The sequence below is a fragment of the Perna viridis genome, chromosome 3 (assembly GCF_037379345.1).
Source record: "Perna viridis isolate PV_CMFRI_1.1 ecotype Kerala chromosome 3, ASM3737934v1, whole genome shotgun sequence".
NCBI lineage: Eukaryota > Metazoa > Mollusca > Bivalvia > Mytilida > Mytilidae > Perna > Perna viridis.
The window spans coordinates 58,025,786-58,042,538 of record NC_142447.1 but is presented as its reverse complement, the minus strand read 5'-3'; the positions used below and the strand labels follow the sequence as shown (position 1 = coordinate 58,042,538).

General features: G+C 32.7%; 2 protein-coding genes across 5 annotated transcripts in view; both read left to right on the top strand.

Annotated features, from left to right (window-relative positions):
* Nucleotides 1-8,221, top strand: part of LOC148623079 (uncharacterized) — a 26,067-nt gene extending 17,846 nt beyond the window's left edge. For both annotated transcript variants that reach the window (XM_088573586.1, XM_088573587.1), the window contains 2 exons: nt 1,435-1,617; nt 4,453-8,221. In XM_088573586.1, the coding sequence (XP_088429712.1) occupies nt 1,435-1,617; nt 4,453-4,581 (312 nt within the window). In that variant the 3' untranslated portion in view covers nt 4,582-8,221. The remainder of the gene's footprint in view (nt 1-1,434; nt 1,618-4,452) is intronic.
* Nucleotides 4,780-16,753, top strand: part of LOC148623078 (uncharacterized) — a 17,121-nt gene continuing 5,147 nt past the window's right edge. Inside the window, exons 1-5 of one of the 3 annotated variants that reach the window (XM_088573584.1) lie at nt 4,780-4,913; nt 11,726-11,887; nt 12,845-13,006; nt 14,339-14,580; nt 15,454-16,645. In XM_088573584.1, coding sequence (XP_088429710.1) covers nt 11,759-11,887; nt 12,845-13,006; nt 14,339-14,580; nt 15,454-16,645 — 1,725 coding nt within the window. In that variant the 5' untranslated portion in view covers nt 4,780-4,913; nt 11,726-11,758. Of the gene's footprint in view, nt 4,914-8,353; nt 8,892-11,725; nt 11,888-12,844; nt 13,007-14,338; nt 14,581-15,453; nt 16,646-16,753 lie in introns of those variants that run through there. The other 2 variants (XM_088573583.1, XM_088573582.1) reach the window with 2 other exon arrangements.

Below are 16,753 nucleotides of genomic sequence, written 5' to 3'. Positions count from 1 at the left end.
GGGTTGTTCCCAGGTAAGGTACTTAGTCTCAGAATGAATTGGAATGAAGGGTTGTTCCCAGGTAAGGTACTTAGTCTCAGAAGGAATTAGAATGAAGGGTTGTTCCCAGATAATGTACTTAGTCTCAGAAGGAAAATGCTGAAATATTTTGTCCCCCTTCCATTTTTAATACAAAGTTAAGATTTTATGAAATGATTCACATTTTTGTGAATTACTTCACTTTGAATCTATTTTTTTAAATATTTTTACCAGGGAGGTATAATACGAACTTATATGTCCCTGTTTTAACACATTCAAGGATCAATTTTCATAACTTGAATTGATTCTTCCATCAAGTTTACAAACAGTCTTGTTTTTGCTTTCTATCAAACTTTACATCCGACAAATTCATAATAATGGTCAAACACTGTTCCTTGTCAAGAATGGTGTGCAAGTTTTCTATAAAATTGAAACCAGCTGAAATAAATGAATACGATTGTAAAGAATGTTTCTAGGTATGCAAGATTTAAAAAATTCGGTAAAATCCAGTAATGCAAAGTTCACACTTAAAAAAATACAGGCAGTCATTATTTTTTAAAGTAAAACAAACTGGGGTGTAAAGATTTTCAAAATTTAAGAAAGAATGTTAACCAAGACATTTATTCAAAATGGTTTTTGTAGAATATAACTTATTTGTTCGACATGTATCAAACATAAAAAATCAATATTTAGAACAATATTGAATGATATCTCTTTGTATTTGATTGTTATGTAGTCGTCTGTTGTTTTTTATGAGCTCACCTGGACCAAAGGTTCCAATGAGCTTATGCCATCACTTTGCATCCATCATATGTAAAGTTTTGCGTTTTGCTCAAATACATGTAAACTCCTTGACCAACTTAAACCAAAAAGATCAACTTTGTTTCCATATGATCAAACCAGATGGCCTCCAGAGACCGTCAAAGCTTCTGAATGGCCAATTTTCAGAGATCAACTCCCCTGCAACCACAGGTACCAATGTTTTGAAACTTGATAGGTTTAATGATTTCGTTGCCCTCAACAAACATTCCACTTGTGTGGCTCAGCAAGTGGCCAGCCACTCTAAGGTTACCATTGAAACCCTATGAGGAAACACATTTTGGCCTGTATCTCTATCTTAACCTGGCTCAGGTGGTTCAATTGATGGCAGGAATGATGTTACAGGGAACTCTCTAAATTTTTATTGTTGGAATGATCAAATGATATGACTATGTGATTTCAGGTTCTCCAGGTGAGCGATTCAGGCTCTTTACAGTCTCTAGTTTTGTTGCTACTTTTGATAGTTCAAGCCATAGTGATGCTGTAAAGATGATGATTACATTCTTCAAGTACACAACGTGATTTTAAATGTAAAATCATTATATTCTCGTAGATGTATATTCTAATCTCATCACCTGATTGTTTTTTTTTCTTCAGGTAACTGATGAAGGAGTATGTGAACTAGCACGCCATTGTGACCTTAGATTTATTGTTCTGTCTGGAATTTTGAACCTTACAGACAAAAGTATATTTTTTATAGCAAACCATTGCCCATTGTTAGAAGAGATCTATTTGAATGGATGCTCTAGAATTTCTGTAACAACAGTTTCATATCTAACTGTAAGTTAATATCTGGGACTGTTATCTTCTTTCAAGAATCATTTTTGTTTAAATTGGTTTTTAAATTCTTTGCAAAGGTTGTTTTGACATGTAGCATACTTGACAACAATATATTATAGAAAGCTTTCTACACTTTGCCTTTGCTGCCAGTGTGTAGGAGTCTATATGGATATGATGAAAGGCAACAAATGCACCAGCGTACAACCTAAATCCAAAAAGTAAATACATTTCAGAGATCACCAAAAGATCTTCAACAGGTGTAAAGACACCTTTAAGTAAGCTCTGAAAGGCCCTGACAACAAAAGTAGTAAAAATCCATGGTAACAGAAAGATGTAATCCTTCAAAATTAAATTAAAAAACAATATATAACAACACAAAGACACATTAGTGACCAACATCTCCTGACAGGTGCATAAAATCTGGTGGATTTGACTTATTAGATAATTAAATATTTTTTCAGCTGTTGGAGTTTCTCATGCTGATCTTGTCGAGCGGCTGTGCCACGAGAGGAGATGAGCATGAGAAACTCCCACTAGCTGAAAAAATATTTAATAATCTAATAAGTTAAATCCCACCACAGATTTTATGCACCTGTCCATATTAGCCATTATTTCATACACAGTAAACAAAGAAACGGTTATTTAGGTCGTCAAACATTCCTGCGCTGTTGCTTGTATGTCACGCGGGGACATAGAAACTAGAGATAATTTTCATTCTCACTCGACTATCGTATAGCAAGATCAAAGGGATTTTAAACAAAATAACGATACAGTTTAATAATGCCTTAACTATCCCCCTATAATGTAAGGTCAAAAGAACTGAAACAACAAACAAACAATCATAAAATTCACTCAGTAATACAATTCTCTCCATGGAATACCTCAACATACACCATATAGACAAAAACAGATATCCACTCATAGAACCCTTGATGTTACTGAAAACTAGCACAGAACATATTAAATAATGACAATACGATCAAAACTGCCAGTATTAGAAATAATAATTGGTCAGTACGATGCATTTGGAGTAGTAACGTCACATACTAAATAGGCAAGATATGATGTAGTGACATACTGGTAGTGTGTAAATAGGGATGCAGTGAGGGCCAGAATATCTCTATTTGCCCAAACAACCTAATTTGAAAGAATGTGCTTTATACACTATATTTCTGTAAAAAAAAACACTGGGTGAGCAATATGTACCATTTTTAGTAAAGAATATTCAAGTGCTTTTAAAATTTTTTATAAATTTTATTTTAGCAGTGAAAAAACCTGGTAAATGTTTTAAGAGGTTTGTGATATCGATACCCCTGGTGAAAGAGCTTTTCTGTGAGGAATCTGTTGTGTTCATTAGAATCTGACTCTTTATTACAATTAAAGCGAAATGGACCAGTAGTAAAATATAAATACTATAGGACGGTGCTTGAGGGATATCATATCTGATGCCATTCTATAATATGGAAGGTGTTTATTATCTTATAACATACAATATAGAAATGTTCAATAGAGTTGATTTCATTATGTAGCACTTTATATCTTCAGCTCTACATATGTGTTATACCTTGTCCAGTGTTTTAAATTGACTATGAATGAATAACTACCCAATGCTTTCAGTATTAATAATTCTGCTCAACAATTAAATTACAAAAAAAAAAAGTAATGGTAGTCTTTCCTATCCATTTTTATTTTTTGATATTTTTTTTAGGTGACGTTCTGAGTAACAGTGAAGTCTTTTCATGATAGAATTCACTATCCTATTTTAAGGTAGATCATACCTATTACACTGCACATTCTTTTCTGTTATCTTACAAAATCATGCAGCCATATATATTTTCAGTAATCTAATAATATCTAAAATGATGTAAAAACAGTGTGTTTAAATTATTTTAAAAGAATTTTTATAAAAAAAAAGACATATGGTAAAATTACAAACATTAATTGTATAAAGCCTCTTTTAAGGAGAGATAATTGGCCAAAGAAAATGCTCTGTAGAAATGTTATTGGAATTTAAGTTTTTTTTTCAATATTCCCAAAAAAAGTTCAGTGACAGCCAATTTTCATTTTGATGTACAAAAGATTGTCAGTTAAGTGTCCAAAAAATGTAAGTTCAAAAGAAATTCTGTACCAGTTTTTTTTTTTTTTTTTAAAGTTAGCGAAACCATGAAATTCATATAAAGATTGCTATTATTAATGCTCAATTATCTCAAAATCAAGTTCAATGACATTAATTTTCTAAAGAAGTTTCATTTGATATCATCTTCCAGAAAAATTAGGAACATTTATTTACTAGAAATATTAGGTATGATCTACCTTAAATGGAAACCTATTTTAAAATTTATTTTTTTGTTCTTTGATATGCAAAATCTGTCTTCAGATTCAAATTTGTATGTCAGCAAAGCATCAAAACAGAAAGACAATTCAGTGACATCAGTATCCAGGGGAGGAAACTCACTCAAATTCTAGTCAGTCCTGAATACAATTTTTCAAAATATTGGATATGTGGCTATAAAATGTTTTGCTGAAATTAATCAGTCCTGTCAAAAGATAGCCAGTCACAGGGCTGGTAGGCAGGCTACTATTTCTAATGACATGACCACTCTAACCGTGTTTTATTTTGGACCAAAATAGATAAATGTACAATTTTTAAGCTCTGTGACTGCATTAGTTCTATGCCAGAAAACCAGGCTATGTAAAAAGTCTGCTGTGCAACATTAGTAGAGACATGCAGCTTGAATCATGTAGCATACTTGCCCAAACTGTTAAGTGTTTGACTTCTGTGGTTATATTAAGCTGTGCTCTACAGAACATTTTACTTATCTCTTTTTTTGACAGGATTGTTGTATACCAAGGCTTTATGTTCAACACATATTACCAAATCATCACCCTGATCAACTAATGGCTAAGAATTTGGATACCGGGGAATTCTGTAGGGTGGATCCTACAACTTGGACCATGACATAATACAGGAGCACTAATCTTCCCATCAGAGATCAAATACTGTGATAGAAACCAAATATAAAGTGCCTGGTTAATGTTTTTTAAACCTTAAGAACAAACTTTTAGAGAAAAAAAACCACATTGATATAATCATACTGAGACATTTAAATGAAATGGCAATCTGGCAGAAATAAATGACTTCAAGATATGTATGTACATAAAAATGGATAATGCTAAGCACATGTTCCCATATTGAAGAGACTCAATATATATACAGTAACTATTAGTGATTTCTTTAGATCTTGTGACGTCCATGACATTATAAATATTTTAGCTCAACTGTACCAAATGTCCATGTAAGCTTACTCCATCACTATGTTATATACTTTAACATTTCTAGATAATTCTTTACCGATAAGATTTTGATGATACTTTGCCACAATCATCCTAACACCAAATATTGTGTTTTATGACCTCTGACCATATGACATATATCTCAGTAACTATGATATTTTCAGACCTTCTCTCTTCAACTTGGTGAACAAAAGTCTCCAATTGGTAAAAGTCCTAAATTTAAAGGCAAAAAAGTTTTGTTTTTTGCAGTGTTTATCTGATAACTTGAAAATCATGATTGATAGCATTAGAACTTTCATTGATAAAATGATCCTTCAACAAGACCTTATAAAGCCATCAGTGGTGTTACTATAGGCCATTTTGTATAAAACAATTTAATACCTTTCTTCCTGCTTGACTAAATAATTAGGCCATTTGAATTCTAATTTATGTCTAAGTGAGTGATTCAGACTCTTTAGAGTCTGTGGTTTAAAAGTCCTCATAGTTAAGTTATTCCTGAAATTGTTGTTGTACTTTTGTCTTGTGTGTGGTTTATTGACATTTGGATTTTGATGTTATTTGTATAGAAATTTTATGCTTATATTTGTTGACCTAGTATTATTTACAACAGTTTTTCTTTAGATTAGTTTCAATTGCTCAAATTTTGTTAATGTTAAGTATGAAGTATAACAATCTTTTTGAACCTATTTTCCTTGGTACTTTATGCCTCACTTTTGTGTCTAATTTTTATTTACTCAAATGAGTTAACTAAACTGATTGGATAGTTAGTTTACTATACTAAATTTTATTTTTTAACATATGAAATGAAATAAAATTAGTTCGACACAAAAAGGGACATAAAATTGTTCAGTCTCTGTCAGCAAAGTATATGTACTTCTAGTCCAGTAAGTAATGAGGTTCATGCCTCTAGATACGGTATGCATTGTTCTTAAACAATAAAATTGCTGTGATGTCATGAGAAAATAACTGTGAATGGATCTCTGATATTGTCACGAAAGTCCATGGGCCCTGTTAACATGACTTTTGTATTTCGTTGGTCTGTCTTAAAATGTCGTTCATACCTTTTCAAAATATGCTTTAAGGTCTATCAGCCAAGAGAAGTGCTCAAGCAAGTATTCAGTTAAGAATGTTCGCTGTTCTATTTAAAAATAACAAGGATTTCATAGTATTGTGAAATCTTGTAATATGCCAAGACAATATTAGTAGAACAAATTGTTGTGTCTGTGTTTTTGTTTTTGAGATATAAGCATTTGAAATTTTGGCAGGACAAGAGTTTCACATGATTTTCCATAGGTTTTATCTATTACAAACCTTGAACAAGCATTTCAATAAAACTTATAACATTTTAAGATGATTTAATGAAATTATGAAAAGATAAGTGGATTCACTGGGCAAAACTTATGAATGCCATGAAATGGAAAGAAAACTAGAGGAATCCGAAAATCTGTCAAAAAATGGCTGAACATTAGCAGGGAACATCCTCAAAACATATCTAATGTGAATCATACAGTACTGGTCCAGCTAGTTCTATCATGATTAATTTACTCTATACATTCAAGTTTTTTCCCCCTTTTAGCTCACCTGGCAAAGGCGTCGTCCGTCGTCGTTAACAATTTTTCAAAACTCTTCTCCTCTGAAACTACTTGACCAATTTGAACCAAACTTATTATGAATGTTCCTTGGGGTATCCTGCATAGAACTATTCTGGGGATTTTTGATCCGTCGAAAAACATGACCGCCGTTACTAAAAATAGAACGTAGGGGTCAGACAGTAGTTTTTCACATATATCTCCTAAACCGTTAGGTTTAACCAAATTCTGACGGGGTAAAAATGTTCAGCATGATGAGATCTATCTGTGGTCAAATTTTCATTTTAATCTTTTAAGCCATGTTGGAGTTATTGCCCTTTTTCAACGTTTTTTGCTATTTTTAATGTTCTTTCTTTCAAAACTCTTCTCTTCTGACACCACTTGACCAATTGGAAGCAAACATACTTTGAATGTTCCTTGGGGTATTGTGCATAGAACTGAAGTGGGGATTTTTGATCCGTCGAAAAACATAGCCGCCGTTATTAAAAATAGAACATAGCGGTCAGACCGTAGTTTTTCGCATATATCTCCTAAACCGTTAGATTTAGCCAAATTCTGACATGGGGGTAGAAGTGTGCAGCATGATGAGATCTATCTGTGGTCAAATTTTGGTGAAAATATGTTGCCCCATGTTGGAGTTATTGCCCTTTTTGGACGTTTTTTTTCTGTTTATAATATTATTACTATAAAAAATCTTTTCCTCAGAAGCTGCTCTACAGAATTCAATGAAAGTTGGCATTTTTGTTTTAAAGGGCATCCTTAACAAAATGACCGTTTGGATTTTTGATCTGTTATAAAGCATGGCCGCTGTTGCTAAAAATTGAACATTGGGGTGAGGCAGCAGATTTTTGCATATATCTCCAAAACGGTTAGGTTTAACCAAAGTTTGACTAGGTTAAATTATTCAGCATGAAGAGATCTATCTGTGGTCAAATTTTGGTGAAAATTTGTTGACCATGTTGGAGTTATTGCCCTTGTGGGCGTTTTTTTTTCTGTTTATGATGTTAGTACTTAAAAAAATCTTCTCAGAAACTGCTCTACATAATTAAATGAAAGATGACATTTTTTTTTATTTTATAGGGTATCCTTAACGAAATGACTCTTTTTTGATCGCTGAAAAAACATGGCTGTCGTTTCTAAAAATAGAACAATGGGGTCAGACAGCAGATTTTTGCATGCATCTCCAAATCTGTTTGGTTATGCCAACAGCTTTCAATTGCTGAAATGATCCTTATTATAAGGCTTACAAATGTGTCAAATGAATCAAATGGAGTCAAAATTGTCTGACAACTCCTTGTTAGAGTTATTGCCCTTAAAAGGCAACAATTTATCCAGGTGAGCTATTCAGGCCCCTGGAAGCCTTTTGTTTTGTACGAAGTTATTGTTTCCAGAACTGAATATATAAAGGGTACTTTGGGGGGGGGGGGTTGGCCTGTTCTGCAATTTTTTTTCAGTGATTTTGGTCTCTTATAGAAAGTTGTTGCATGTCAAATGTACCCTTCTTTCATATAATCTCAGTAGATAGGAGAGAATCGTCCATTTTTTTTCATCATCATGCTTTCTTTGTTTAGTTGTTTCATGAATAGTTTGCGATTCTCTTCCTGTTTGTGAAGTATTCAGGGATTTTGTATTATGTAGTCCCTGGTGTATTTATTTTATGTATTTCTTATTACATGTTACAATACCTGATTTTTTAAATATATCTGTTGTTTTTTATATAATATAGAGTATTCTTTGTTATCCTTGTATGACTTTCTGAAATACACCATGAAACAAATTACACGTATGTATATGCCTGAACATGTGAAACTGAAAATAAATAACATCTGATTATAGAGGCAAGACATTTTGATGAGGAAGTTAATCAGTTTTTTTTTTATCTACAATATTGAATCACTGGTGTATTAAAATGACTTATTACATGTAAGTAACTCCGCAAATGGAAACAGGACCTTATTGAAGTTTAAATTTCACTACCGACTTAATAAAATTTGATAAAACTTATTTGAATTGGAACGCTATAGGCTGCCTTAATTAGCTTACTCCAATCTATACAAAGAAAATCAGGTTTAAATGATAATAAAATTCAGGGACAGTGTACACTATTATGATAACTGTATCGAACAACTCCTTCGCTTTTACTGTTTTTAAATACCTGCATATTGTATGTGATGTATAGCCGTTGTCATAAAACAGTTTAAATGTCGAAGTTTATTCGACGATAACAAGTGCTTTTGACAGTTTTGAAACTGCCTCTTTCCACTCAGGTAAAACTGATTTAAAATATCTAATCAAACAGAAAAGTTGACATTTTTTGGTTGTATGATCAATATCAGTAATATTACTTGGGCGTTTTGGAAAAAAGAGGAAGTTCATGAAATTTATAAAAATGTAAGTACTTTTTTTCTTTTTTTAATTTATAAAACGACCAACTCTGCTTATGATAGAAATGACTTGCGTAATTCATCTGAACCGTTAGTAAAATATCATCCATGTACAATATTTAAGGTTGAATATACTTACATGCTTAAATTTTATATTTTACAAGTTAAAGCCATAAATAATCTCTGCGGAGTGTTTTTTTTTATACGACGGTATTTTTTTTGTTGCAAATTGATCTTCATGATTTTTGTATCACAATATACTGTACTACAAAGGTCAGACGGGGTTGGTTTTTGGATATTGACCTGAATCGTTTGGGAATTAGAGACTGAAACCGGTCAAAACGTATTTTATTCAGGTTTCTAAACTATGGCATGAACTAAAGTGTATACATGTATTAGATCCATGTGAAATGTTTTTTTTTGAAAAAGTATCAAGCGTCAAAAAATAAATTTAGAACTTAAGTTAAGCATATACATGCATGTTCAGATCTGTGTAGAATCGTATCTCAAGGTTTCATATCACCAATGTCTGGCTTGGATTCATTCGGGCGGGGAGTGATGTCTATAATCATGAATTACATTTTCCTGGTTCCTGGGACTGTAAATTTGAATAAACGAGTAAATGTCTCAGTTAAAAATTATTACTATGTTTCATAGTAGTAAAAGGAATGTGTTTCATAAATTTAAAGGAATATATTATTTATCTTATAAGAATTAAGGACATTGAGGGTCAGTATACAAGTATTGCCACTTGCGAATTTTACATTACTTTTACCATTTCAATTCTGGTCGAAATAGAAATAAAATTTACATTTCAATTGTATCAAGTTTGTGTCATGTCCGTACTTGTCTCAACTGCTCAGAATTTACAGTTTTCTGCACTTTTTTGTAATGTTTTTACCAATTGATGTGATATTTTGCATGTAGTCTTGCTATGAGAAGTTGCAGATTAAGTTCGACTTTGGTTATGGTTGAATGATTTTTACAGAAGTCACGACCGTTGGTCTTAGGAAATTTCAGTGAATTTAAAGTTTTCCATACTTTTTTGTAACGCTTTTATCAGTTGATTTTATCTTTTGTATGTAGTCTTACTAAATTAATATGAGAAGTTACAGATGAAGTTCGACTTTGGTTATGGTTGAACGTTTTTTACAGAAGTTACGGCCCTTGTATCGACCTATGTTTTCTTGGTTCTATATTATCGACCTATGTATATTTGTTCTATAAATATCCTCTATACACACTTGCTTTAGTTATGAATTACTGTGGAGTATGTATTATGGATGAATATGTTAAAATCGGGGTAACGAATTAGCTATTTCATATACTTTTAATTAAATCTTAGCAGTATTTCTTCGCCCCGAGCAGCGCAAATTGATTCCCATTCAAACTGATAGCGCAAATTTCCACACAAAACTGAATTTTTAAATGCTCGATTTATTTATTAACAAGTTGTTGAATTTAAAAAAAAAAACAGACCTGATTTCTTAACAACACTTAATTGTATTGTATGGCATTTCATTAAATTTACCATTTTTTATGGTTTATTTTTGGCGAACCTACGCAAATATTAAATTTCAAGTGAGACCCATAGTATAGATAAATTGTGTGTGCATAATGAGGTTATCCAACTAGATCGTTATGTAGCCTTCATTCCAGCAAAATTGGGCAACCTGTGAAGAAATAAACTGTCATGGTTCTTTAAAATGTATTTTCTGCATATCTTGGCTTATTTCTGGAAGGGGTTTTGAGAGAATAAAGTTATAACATGATGACAAATTTATCACTGCTTTAATGTTTGGCTTTATCAGTTTCTCTGTTCTATTCTGCTCTTTAAATTAATCGAAAAAAAACCTCTTTCAATGTTTTCTCATTGATTATATATACCCTACTCAAATATAAACAAGTCAAGCGATTCAAGCTCTACAAGCTGTATAAATATACTTCTTTTTGGTTATCAATTGAACCGATTGATTCTTACGTCATGTGAAATAGACTTCTTTTTAATTGAAAGAATCTTTCTGAATAACTCACTAATGATCTGAAAAGAATGTAATAATCGAAATGCTGTCAACGTTCTTGGTAAAATAGACGTGTATTGTCATATTGTTATCAGAGACGATAAAATTGGCGCGCAAAATAATTTTCGGTTTTTACTGAATTTAAAATTTGAAAGAAACCGTATTGCAATAACTTAAACGGGAAAAAAAGGTGTGAAAAAAACAGGCGAATTAGTTATTTGAGTGATTTTGACGTATTGATCTCGCAGGTCTTATATATATGTAAATTTGAACAAATGTTTTCTGTTTAAATCTCGCCACGGTAATGACAAGAATTGATATTTTAGGCTAACACGTTACTGATCTACTACAAAGATTAAAAATAAAAAGAGAGATACTTAAAAATAGAATCCTTTTAATTTTCCTTAAGAACATGATGAGTTATTTCTTAGACGACCACCTAGATTGAACGCTATTTTATTTTTCTATCCAAACTTATCTTCTCGGGGGAAAAAAAATGATGGAATAAAATCAAATTTTACACAAAAAAGGTAGATATAGAGAGGTTCATGCATTTTTTTTCAAAATATCTATCATTTAAATCGCAAAGAATCACAGATTTTTTATGATAAACATGTTATGTACTTAATGTTTTGGATACAAGAAAAACTTCTCAGGACTTTTTGACAAGGTAATCTGTAACACAAAAACGCTAAACGTGTCTGAGTACTTGAGTTTAGGCCAAACTGTTGCCGGTAACAGGTTGAATTTAATACAAAACCTTTCATTGATAACAGGTTTCAATTGTGAATACTTACAATAGACTTATTATTTTTTACAGTGAAACCTGGAATGTGACGTAAAACTTTATAATATGGGAGCCTGTGGTAGTAGCACACAACCCGATCAACCCGACAAAAAACCTACAACTGACCAAAAAGTGCAAGAACAAGACGAAAACGGAAGTGATTTTCTGTATGAATTTGAAACTGACTCTGATGAGGTACATATTCTTCTACCATTTGATTTTTAAAAACTTAAACCAAAAATGGTATTTCTTTAAACAGGTGCTTTTCGCCGTCTTGTCATTTGAAGTTCTAATGCTCTAAAATCGGGTGACTTCCCCTAAAATCTTGTTTCCCTTGATATTATTGCGTACTCTTTCAGAACAATTCATAGCAAAACAGAATTTCAAAAGGCACAAATTGACATCTGAATCACAAAAATCGGATCAACAATAAGCTTTTCCTTTATATATATTCTAATGATAGCACTCGCTTTACCATTTACTTCCGAAAGGGGGGGGACAAAAAAAAACTCCAAAACTACAGGGTTCTCGGCCATGTCCTAGAAACAGTCTTAAAGATTCAAAATTTACTCGTATCGTAAATAAACTAAGTTAACGGACGCCCACGACGACGGCGACAGGGTGATCCCATTATACGACCGAGAAAAATTGCAGGCGTATAAAAATGACTTCTAGTGCATTTTCTGGGAGAATATTAGCATTCTAAAACCATCTATAATACTTACAAGCACTAACAACTTATTTCGTTATGTAACTTTTACGATTCTTCCTGTATCTAACCTCTCCCTACCAAAACATACTTAAATTTCAGTGCGATTCTGACGTTTCAAGGTGCATATCTGAAATGAATAAATGTTTTGAATGCACTTTGTTCATGTCATCAGTTTCTTTGAGGTATTGATTTTAACTATTTTTCGAAGTTACGCAATTGATAAAAACATTTTTTTCCAATTATCAAAAAATGTTTTGTAAATGTGTATAATGTTTTGGGGCCAGTTGCAGCCTGCCCATGGAGTGGTGTGAGAGTTTCCACGTCGTTCATTAAAGATCCATGGGTGGCCTTGAGCTGACATTCTTCATCCCGGTGGGGTTGTCTTTTTGACATATTCCATATCCATTCTCTTTATATTAATCAATTCAAATGTATTTCAGATAAACTTGGACCCGGTTGAGCCAGGGTATGCAGAACCAACGTCGAGTGAAGATGCTTATAAACGATTGAAAATTAGTCTACAAAGGTTTCAAAAGTCTAGTGCTGATGAAAATGGCAATCAGTTGTTATCACAGAAGGAACTTGATGCTCATGCTGCAAATGTATTTAATTTAGAATCTGTATTTAGTTCAAAAACACTTTAACGAAGAAGTTTTGGTGATCTCTGAAAGTATATACTATTTTGTATTTGGTTCAGTGCATTTGATGCTTTTGACCATATGCGCTCTTTTATAATTCTAAATACGTTTAAAAACAGACTTTATCTACGGAGCTCACGTTAGAACATTTATTTTTGCGCTTCATCTTATACTATCGGGAATATTTTTTAACTTGGACTGTCCGAGTCTTATTTTCTAAGTTTGGATATTCCCTTTTTAGAATGGACTTCTAAAGGGAATTTAAAATTGTTCTATGAAGTAATATACATGTATCAGTTTGGTTAAGCAGTAAAACGAAGTAATTACTAAAACTATGATAAATTCTTGAATGAATACGAAAAAAACACACAATCAACCTATATGGTGAGATATAAGAATGACAATTATCTAGAGAAATGCATATGCAATAATTATTATCTTTATTTAAGGACATTTTGTGACTGATTTTTGATTATGTAAGAGTATATTGTTATAATTTATTATCTGTTTTCCTTATTCACATTTTATTGTGTATTGGTACCTATTTGTATAGAAATGTATTTGTGTTTCCCTTTCCAGATGTTTTTACCTCTTACACATGTTATTAATAGTTCATAAAATCAGTTTTATGGTCACAAAATATTCCTCCCTTTCTCAAAGTATATGATAATTTAATTAAGAAGTCTAATAACTGTCCTTTCACATGCACATTTCTTTTATAATTTATATCTTATGTTAGTTATTATTTACTTACGTATTTTCTATACTGTACCTATGTAAATGTAAACATAATATATATATAGAAATATGCAAGCAAAATAAATAACAACAAATGAATGTGGTCGACAGGTAACAAAATATATAACCTGCATCAAATCTCTTTATCATTTAAGCAAAACTAAAACGATGGCTAATTATATACTCCGCTCACTATAATCAATGGTATTTAGATATGACTTAAAAGTTTTGACTGTCATGCTGTAGCCTTGAAATTAAAGGACGGCCGCGACAAAGAGAAAACTCACTACTGCGTGTCAAATTTAATATGTTTTAAAGATATTTTCACTAGATCTGTCATCATAATTCTCGTGTTGAATATGAGTATTTTGCATTTATTCAACACGTAATAACACGAGACATTTGTTTCTTTGTTTACGAATATAGTTTAGTGGTGATTTGGTTATGATACAGTTTCATAGTCTGAAATTTTCGAAAAGAATAATTCACTTATCCAATATTTGACTAAGACACTGTAATTGTCAGAATAGCAAATTAAACTGTAAATAATATTTCTAGGCACCACAAGATGCAGCCTCGAGCTTTGAAGAATTAGTGGCATACCTTGAGAAGCCACTTATAAATCACCCGGAGAGGGAAGCCTTAATGGTCAGAGGTATCTTGGCGTGGCTGAGTAATCAGACCACCCCACCCACTGATGGGAATAGACCCCCCGCAGATACAGCTACTCCTGCTGAATATCTAGTGATGCTGTCACAGAAAAAGACCACATTTTCTACATTCTTTACTGTCCTATGCAGGTTGTAAATCATGTTATCTTAGTTAACGGGTCAATGAAAGAATTATTAGTTTTGTAATTTAATGCTGAAGTTTTAATTAGCGATACTAACTACTGTGCACTGCCTTGTCTATATATAATTAGGTTAAGAGGAATTTAACTTAACTCTAGAAAGGTACATTCTACACACCACGTGCACAGTAATGAAAAAAAAAGATTTTTATCAGGATTCGGCACCGGTAATGCTACAGATAGTGCAAGGTGTAATTGTTACTTCGTCAGTTCGTCACCAATTATCTCCAAAACCACATTTAGAGCTGAACTGAATGAGTCCAAGTATGAATTGCCATTTACAGATGTGCAAATGTAATTTTCAAAATTGGTTGAAAATTTTTGTAAGAACAGATTTCTAGAATCAGATTTTATGAGTGCTAAATCGCAATAACTACAATTTTCTGTACAGTCTGATAGTATGTACAAATATGAATTACGGTATGAAGGCGTGCATAACAATTTTCCGTCCTAATTATGCAAAATCACTAATTTAATAAATCGTTTGCACAGTTTTACAGAGTATCAACTTAGGTTCAATTCTAGATAAATGACCTTGTAAACATAATATTTTGGGCAGCACCATTTCTGACTTGTATTCGATTCAGTATTTTAGAATTTTGATGCTTTGCTAAACCAAAACGTTTAGTTCTTGACAACATTGTAATCATTACGAATTAAGGCAGGGAAGACACACATTTATTTTCGAAATCTTATAAGTGTCCACAATATGATTAGTTTATTTACGCTTAACTTTGTTTAATGCGTTAGTATCTTTAGCGAAAAAATGCGCCCAGGTGCTTTAGTGAACAAATTGATTTTATTATGTGATTATTTGTTGTAGAAAGTCGAATATTCCCTGTGCACAGATTCGTGGTATCTGTAAGGCTGGGAATTATCAACCTGGTGATATGGATAAACTTAATTACTCAATGTGGAACGCCGTATATCTTAACGAAAATTGGCATATTGTCCATCCATTTTGGGCATGCCAGTCTGTATTCGGCAAGGTTTCGGGTGGTTGGATAAAATTAGAAGAGGGTGGAAAAACTATAGTTCAACGTCAAACTGAAGCGGCTGGGGTAATAAAGAATTCTTTTGATGAATACTACATCTTACCGAACCCAGAGGAATTCCTCTATGCTTGTCATCCAGATGATCAGAAATGGCAGCTTGTAAAAAGACCAATCACAAGGCGAAAGTTCCTAGAACAGGCGTATTTACTTCCTCCATTTTGGGGATTCGGAATGCAAATGATATCAAAAGACAAATGTTTCCTTTATTCACAAAATGGTAAAACAAGAATATCATTCAAGGCACCAATAAAAACCGGTAACCAAATTGATGTTTGGTATGAACTTCTGTTCAAAGAAGATGAAAATGCGTCTTCATCAGAACTGCTGAATCCAGAAAATATCCCTAAATTAGTCAGTCTTGTAAGAAATACACCAGAATGGAACTGCTTTGTTCAGTTTCCAATAACAGGAGTTTACAAAATTGTGTTTTTTGCTGGTATATTCGGAAAAAGTTTGGCAAGAATAGGAGAGTTTAAGTTGTTATGTGATGAGCCAATCAGGAACTGTGAACCTCTGCCCTTTGATCCTGGTAGACTTGGTTTGGGGCCAGGACCAAAATCAGAGAAAGCAGGTTTGCTCCTGCCTTCTCATCGCAATGGAATCATCCAAGTGGATAAAAACAAAAGCACATGTTTGCGATTTTTCGTTGACAGTGAAGTAGGGAAGACCCTAGTTGTAAAAACTGAACTAGTTACAAATTCGTCAATCGAAGACGAAGATCTTCAGGAAGAACTTAACAAGACTGTCTCTTGTACCATAGAATCAAGTGGAAAAGAAAACAATATGCAAACATCAGCTAAAGAACTTATGATAACAACATCTCCCGATCAACAAAAAGACAACTGTTACCTGAGAATTTACACAGCTCATCGATCTAAAGAGAAAAGCGAGATTTCGGAGTCGGAAATGTCTGTAGTTTGCAATTACTGTCTCACCACAGATAAACAGTCTTCTTATGAGGTAAAAAAAAGCAACTTGTACATGTGTTAAGAGGCTAGTTAATTCGTATGCTTGATGTCATTTTGAGAGTGGGGTTAAGATAGACAGACAACTGTGTAAACTACTCAG